Source organism: Salvelinus namaycush, chromosome 7 (genome assembly GCF_016432855.1).
Source record: "Salvelinus namaycush isolate Seneca chromosome 7, SaNama_1.0, whole genome shotgun sequence".
NCBI classification, from domain to species: Eukaryota; Metazoa; Chordata; class Actinopteri; order Salmoniformes; family Salmonidae; genus Salvelinus; species Salvelinus namaycush.
Window position 1 is genome coordinate 15,074,944 of NC_052313.1, and position 7,925 is coordinate 15,082,868.

The 7,925-nt window shown below is 43.8% G+C and overlaps 1 protein-coding gene across 1 annotated transcript; it reads right to left on the minus strand.

Moving 5' to 3' along the window:
* Positions 1–903: 903 nt before the first annotated feature.
* LOC120050622 (E3 ubiquitin/ISG15 ligase TRIM25-like) lies at positions 904–3,605 on the minus strand (the record flags this gene model as incomplete). Its single annotated transcript, XM_038997211.1, has 5 exons — positions 2,981–3,605; positions 2,469–2,564; positions 2,000–2,233; positions 1,721–1,880; positions 904–938 (listed from the first exon to the last, which is right to left on the minus strand). Coding segments are annotated over exons 1-5 (1,104 nt in total), but the record flags the coding sequence as incomplete, so codon positions are not given.
* Positions 3,606–7,925: the final 4,320 nt, after the last annotated feature.

Here is a 7,925-nt window from a genome sequence, read left to right on the forward strand (position 1 = left end):
AAAAATGCACTAAGGCAATAGAATCAGGATAATTTATGTGCACATTTATTTAAACTTGGTAATACTTCTTAACATCTTATAATATGGATCTTTCCGGTCACTATTCTGACCCTTTTGCTTGTATTAATTCTAACTGTATAACTGTAACTCACTGTAACTCATCACTGTGTCGGTGTCAGTATCTTGAGAGACGTAGTGACATAGAACCCAGGATAAAGGGGTTGAGTGAAATTGGTCTGGACTCTGTGGAGAAGGGTCATTGTGTCAAAGACACTGTAGAAGGACAGAGTTCCTGCCTTGTGGTCCAAGTACATTCCTACTACTCTGGTGGAGCGGGGGACTGGTATGTCAGTCTGTTTATCATTGTGATAGAAGTAGCAGCTAGAGGCACCACACTCCAAACACCAGGCCTGATTACTGCTTCTTAACCACTCATTATGTCCTCTCCTGCTGATCCCTTTATATGAGACAGCTATACAAACCTCCACTCCGGTCCACTCCACCTCCCAGTAGCAGGCTCCAGACAGACCCTCTCTACACAACACCTGAGCGTAGGTGGTAAATCTGTCTGGATGGTCAGGATAAAGCTGGTCGTTATCACTCCATGTTACCTTCCTGTTCCCCTCAGACAGACGCAGCTCTTTATGTGCTGTGTTGGGATCCAATGTGAGCTGACAGGAATCTGAGAATGAAGACAAAACAGGTGAAATGTATGTGTGCATGTTTGTGTCCTCATGCATATGCGTATGTATGTGTATGTACAGTATGTTCTTGACTCACATTTCAAGAACTCCTCTCTGGTTTTGGGTTCAGACCTCGTCTTCTGACAGGTGGTGTCATTCCCATGTGTTAGTCCTCCAACTGACAGTCCAGACTGAGTTGTGCCAAAGGATGGAAGACAACGGGCTCAGAAGGTGGAACAATGTGGACTTTTGTCACTATGGAAACAATAGGAAATCAAGTATCACTTGTGTACACTGATCATGACATAAACTGTAACGGCTTTCTTCCTGGGATGAAGGAGAGGACCAAAAGGCAGCGCAGTTAGTGTTCAACATGTTTAATCAGACGATAAACGGTGAACATTAACAAATAACAAAATAACAAACCGTGAAAGCCGAGACAGTCCTATCTGGTGCAGAACACAAACACAGAGACAGGAAACAACCACCCACAATCCCCAACACAAAACAAGCCACCTATATATGATTCTCAATCAGGGACAACGATTGACAGCTGTCTCTGATTGAGAACCATATTAGGCTGAACACAGAAACAGACGAACTAGACACACAACATAGAATTCCCACCCAGCTCACGTCCTGACCAACACTAAACAAGCAAAACACATAAGAACTCTGGTCAGGACGTTACATAAACATTACAGCAAGTCAATGGGATAAGTAACTGAAAAAGGTTCTCCATTGAGAACAAACATTCAACCATAAATTCACCTACTGTACTGAACTTACTAAATGGCAGATTAGGGTCTCGATTAATTCCGTAGCGTGGAATATCTGCGTTGTAGCGCGAATGGCATTTAAAGGCAATGGTACCGCGTTCGTGGAGACTGCATTCACAGTAAACGCTGCATGTGTCGGCTCAATCGGAAATGACCTTTAAATATCACGCGAGCTACAACGCAGATTACCTGCTCTATGGATTTAATCGAGCCCTAACTTGCATCGTATATACTGTCCTAATACTGTATGTTACCTACTTTTTACAGAGATCTTGGCAATTTCCCCAGAGCAGATCTTTTCAACTTGACTTTTCAGCCCAGCGACTGATTTCCTTATATACTCAAAGGAGACGTGTTGATTGAAAGTGATGATGGGTAAGGCCTTAGATCCAAGAGGGACAGAGAGAGACTGGAAACTCTACAGATACATGAAACAAAAAAGATTAGAAAACAGGAAAAAGATTATTGCTGTGAAAGTTCAAAAATATTTTTCAGCAGTAACACCTGATGCTGGGAACAGAGAGACATTGATATCACCTGGAGGAATTGGATGTTGTCTTCTGTGTGTGAGAGCTGCTCCAACTTGGCCTCTCTCCTCCTCAGCTCAGCCATCTCCTGGTCCAGTTGCTTCAGCAGTCCTTCAGCTCGACTCACTTCAGCCTTCTCCTGGGCTCTGATCAACTCTTTCACCTCAGAGCGCCTTCTCTCAATGGAGCGGATCAGTTCAGTAAAGATCCTCTCACTGTTCTTCACCGCTGCCTCTGCAGTGCACTGTTAGGACAAACCGAGAGAGAGGATGGGTTGCATTTTAACCAGCCCATTCACTCAGCTCTCATCAGAACCCCAGAAACATGTTCCCTACAGTGGGGCTCAATAGGATTGGAACATATCCGAGCACTGGGCTCCTCACTGGCTCCAGTTTTTCTGCAGTTTAGTTTAGGAGGAATAAGTCACTTTAGAGGGCTAACTGCTAAGTAAATACATGTAAATGGTTAACAACACTCACCTTGAGTGAATACACAGCCTGTCTCACCTCTTGCATCTCATTCTCTTTATCCTGGATTCTCTGTTTGGATTTCTGTTGTTTTTCCCCCACCTGGCTCTGCAGGAAAACACATGTAATTCCATGGTTCATTTGTACAAGTGATTCTGTCTTAATGAGAACAGATCAAACTTTATGATAGGTCAAAGTCTATGCAATATGGAAAAGGCATGCGCGTGTCTGTGTGAGTCTGTATGAGTGTGACCAATCGTGTTCGATCACAGATCTCCTGCGTGCCAGAAAATATCATTAGCTTGCTAAGCCAAAGCCTAGGCATTAGCTGAAAGAGCCAATGCAACTATTCAGGTCTCAGTAAAGGTAACATCACATGAGTGTGTATATTAGCACTGCTAAATTATTGGGTGTTGGCTGACTTCCTTTTCAAAGCTATGTTGTACAGTAGTGACTAATGTTCAGCAATGAATGTTATTTTCACAGTGATACTTTGAATGAGCGGAATTATAGATTGTCAATACCTGTCTCTCAGTCCTTTCTGATTCAGCTGAGACTGTATCATGGCCTTTATGTTCATCCATTGTACACAGATAACAGATAAACTGCTGATCAGTACGGCAGTAAATCTCCACCAGTTTGTCATGATGAGAGCAGATCTTCTCCTCTAGTTGTGTGGAGGCTTTGACCAGCTTGTGCTTCTTAAAGGTAGGAGATTCATAGTGAGGCTGGAGGTGAGTCTCACAGTAAAAGGCCAGACACACCAGACAGGACTTGACAGCTTTGAGTTTTCTCCCAGTGCAGACATCACACGCTATATCTTCAGGTCCAGCATAATGGTGAGCAGGGGTACCAGCTTGGAGTCCTGTCTTCTTCAGATTCTCCACCAATTCTGCTAGCATGGTGCTTTTCTTCAGAACCGGCCTTGGGATGAAGGTCTGTCTGCACTGAGGGCAGCTGATCAGAAAACCCATCACATAATCCTGATCCCAGCAGTCCTTAATACAGCCCATACAGTAGCTGTGTCCACAGGGAATAGTCACCGGATCCTTCAGTAGATCCAGACATATTGAACAACTGATTGAATCCATGGCTGCTGACATTGTGGTGCACACACTAGCCGAATGATACTACTTTCGTTGCTCTAGAATTGTTTGTGCTTTTGAGTGGGAACATTCCTGGTTGTACACCGTGTTGTGTTGGACAGACACCAGGAAGAGGGTTGTGATTGGACAGAGGTGGTTAAGGAAGTTCTATTTATAGTATGTAACACTCCATTCTCCCAAAATGACAATTCACTCGATACAGTCCACTACACCTCCAAGTACATAGCTATAACCAGATTTATTGAGGAAGATTAAAGTGACGATTCAGGAGAACAGTCTGTAGGCAGTATGATGGTAGATCAGGGGGTGACCTGGAGTATGTGAACTGGAGTCCTGGGCTCCCATTTCACTTGGCAACAGTGGCGATCCTCAATGGTCATAGACTTACAGTGTGTTCCAGGGGATAGGTGTGAGCAAGGTGCTGCGAGAACATAATGAGTAGTTATTTGTGATGGAATATGAGTTGTAGATCAGTGATTCTGTATAGTGCCTTGCTCAGCCGATCCTGTCAAACGGGTTAGTTAGAAGATAAGAGGGTGGAGAAATGTAGCCTGAAATCCAGGCCTGTCTGTGCTAACGTTCCACTCCTTGTACTCTGTGTCACATGACAAGAAGTGGCAAGGAGTGGAATGATAGCACAAACCCTCTGGTACCCAGGCTAGGAGAAAGGAGGGAGGCTTGCAAACACTGGAGACATGGAAACCCTATTCTCCACATTCTGTAGCACAGAAGCAATCGTTTAGTTTAATTGTGGTTGTTGCCAACATACCAATGTGGCAAAAAAATATTGTGTGGTGAAGCTGTGAAAAGTAGCTTATTTACTTGGGCACAAGTAGCCTACTGCCATTTTATTATTTTTGTACAATAGCGTGCAAAACAAGACAGTCCTCCTGAGGAGGGAAAACGTGTTGTCGTTGCCCCTCTCTACACAACTACACTTGTTGTTCTGATTGCGAACCAATGTTAGCTTTGTTGCGTGAGTGTGGATCACCAAGAAACTTTGATGCTCGCGAACCCGCTCCACTACAGCCCATCCATAGACTGCCCAATAGCGCGGGCTTGTGGTGTCAGTCCTCCTTCTTCCTGTAGTCCACGATGACAGCTCCATTTGTCTTGCTCCACGCTTGCAAGGTGAGAGTGCTGACTGTCCTGCAATACACTGCCAGGTCTCTGACTTCCCTATTGTCTGTCTCATGCTTGTCGGATGAGTAAACCGCATACAATCACGCCCAGTAGTTCAACATACAGTTGAAGTCAGTAAGCAGTTAAGCATTCGTCAAACAGCGAGGACCCCCTGTAGGCAATACATGTAAAACCAAATGCATACCTTGAACTAGGAAGAGCTCCAGTAGTTGGTGCTTGGTAGAGCCCCAGCTAACTAAACCATAGCATCTTTCTCTTGAGCCAGGTTTAGAGTAGGCTTAACTATAGCTAGCATTAGATAGCCCTAATTAAGCTGAAGTGAAGAACAAAAAAATATATAGCCCAATGCTGTGCTCATCTCCATTTCTTAAGAAAAAAAACTAAGTTAAACTATTGTCTTTCTACTCTTTTAAGTCAACCAACAGTACTCACCGCCTCATGTTATGCCACTGCAGTAGACCCCTAATACGTAGACCTAGCTGTAGCTTATGCCTTTACATGTACTAGATGATATCTACTGATACCTTTGATGGGTGTGCCAAAATGTCAGCTCATGCTGAAAAAATCTCAGCCTGATAGGTTGCCGAAGGGGAATGGTCCTCGCGGAATTGTCATAATTACTTTTTGTAAGTATTATGGAACGATGCAGAGAACCATCAGCCTTCTAGCGTTTCGTAATGAAGTTAATGCTACCCTCCTGCTACTCCATAGGTGCTAACTTATTAGAGTGCTTCTTGAGGTATTTTAATCAATTAATTTGGTGGACGTGATATATATTTAGTATGAGTGTTTACACAAAAATATAACTTTTTAATGTTTTTACATGTTTATTTTTTATGAAATCGCTGAGGCAGCATGCCTTCCTCCTCTTCCCCTTGATGAGGCCTCCGCTGCTATGTATGTATGTATAAGGGCGTCGTCTGTAAGACAGTATGGACAGTATGTTTGCCAATTCGAAAAAGGTGATATATACAGTCCAGCTTAGTTATATAGGATGGAGACCATGACTAGAACGCAGTATATATATATACAAGTGAAGGAAAACAGTAATAAACATTAGTCAAGTGACCAAGGAGGTTCTATATGACTATGTAGCATAGGACAGCGGTCTTAAGGCTGCAGGAGCAGAAGTTATCAGTGTGGTACCAGACTTAGTGACAGCTGTTCGGTGGAAGGTATACACGCGGCAGGAGGACCTAGTAGTGACTGACTGTTTAACAGCTGCAATGTCCTAGCGAAATACCGCAAGCCTGTTTTTCGCGTCTTCGGGTACAGGCTTTGCATGCACGCCTTGAGTGTACCTCTAACTCGCTCTAGGTTAGTTTTGTTTGACTTATAAACGTTGTGAAATAAATTAAAATAACTAAAACATATGATCAATAAATTACCTGTAAAATCTAGTGCCGAAATCGGGCACTGTCTAGTCATAAGCAGAGATAAAGCCTTGTCTGTATTCTCATCAAAAGTGAATGACTGTGTCTTATAGTCAGTATATTCACAGATCACATAACGGCAAACCGAACCAGGATAGAGGGGTTCAGTGAATTAGGGGTACTGGACTCATGTGGAGGAGCCGTCAGTCATTGCTGTCAGAGGGACACACTGATAGTAAGGACAGAAGTCCTCTGCCTGTGAGTACAAGTGTTACACTCCTACTCTGTGGAAAAGGGGGAACACAATATAGGCAGTCCTGGTTTACCATTGTACCAGAAAGAGCATGTCAAACGGCCACCACACTCAACAAACACAGCCTGATTACTGGGCCAAACCATCCCAGGCTCTCCTGTTTATCCTTTTATGAGAAGCTATATAAACCTCACCCCTGCAACTCTACCCCAGTAGCCAGGCTCCAGGACAGACCCTCTCTACACAAATTAGACAGGAGTAGGCATTCCGGCCATTGGTAAATCAGTACTGGTATGGTCCAAGGATCAAGCTGGTCGTTGTTACTCTGGCTGCTAAACCTTATGTCCCTACAGACAGACACAGCATTTTATGTAGCCTGTGTTGGGAACCAAGTGAGCTGGCAGGAATCTGAGAATGTAGACAAAAAAAACCCCTCAGGTGAAATGTTAGTGTGCGTCAGGAGCTTATGGTAGTGTGTAGTAATTAATTGTATTGTACAGTATGTCTTTATTCACATTCACAAGACCCCCTTCTCCCTCCCCCCCCCAACTCTATCCTCTCTGGTCTTGGGATTCCAGCGCCTCGCTCCTTATTAAGGTGGTGTCATTCCAATGTGTATGCAATCCACAACAAACGGTCTATAGACTGAAGTTTAGGCCAAATGACGAAGACAACGGGTCTCAGAACGGTCGAAACAATGATATAGGACTTTGTCCACGTATAGGAGACACAGGAATCAAGTATCACTGTTTCCAATCACTGATAATGACAAAAAAACATATATAGCTAATTTCAAGAGGGCCACGTCAGTAGTATGAAAGAGGTTTAGGCGTAATTGGCTTTTAGTATTACAGAACGACAGATATGTTACCTACTTTTGACAGCACGATTTGGCCAATTCTCGCCAGAACCATATATAATTTTCAAACTTTACTTTTCAGCCCAGAGACATGATTCTTACATCCTCAAAGGAGATGTGAGGCGTTGACAGTGATGCTGGGTAATAGAAGCCGAGGACATAGAGAGACTGCCGAAATACTACATAGAGACCAAATCAGAAACAAATGATGTTCGTGGAGAAATACAAACCGCTTCATTTTCAGTCAGTAACACCTGATGCTGCGGACAGGAGTCATTGGATATACACCTGAGATGGAATTGGATGTGTCTCTCTCGTGTTGTCGAGCAGCCCGCCCCTTGCTCACAACTCGGCCTCCTCACTCCTCAGACTCAGCCTTCCTGATTCCAAGATTGCTTCAGCAGTCCTCAGCAGAACAATCACTTACAGCCTTCTCCTGGGCTCTGATCAGCTCTTTCACCTCAGAGCCGCATTCTGTCAACGGAGCGGATGAGTCAGTAAAAATCCTCTCACTTTCCCCCACTGCTCGGCCTTGTGCTAGAGCGTCTGTTAGGAAACACACAGCAAAGAGAGGAGCAGGGATTTCATATTTATTTTAAATACTCTCATTTATTTAAATAGGCAAGGCCTCCCCATTAAAACTTACTTAGGCTTGAGATCCGTTAATCGGTTCATCGACTGACAAATAAGCAGTGAAAGTGCAGGAGCGCCAAATTCAACAAACAGACAAACTCT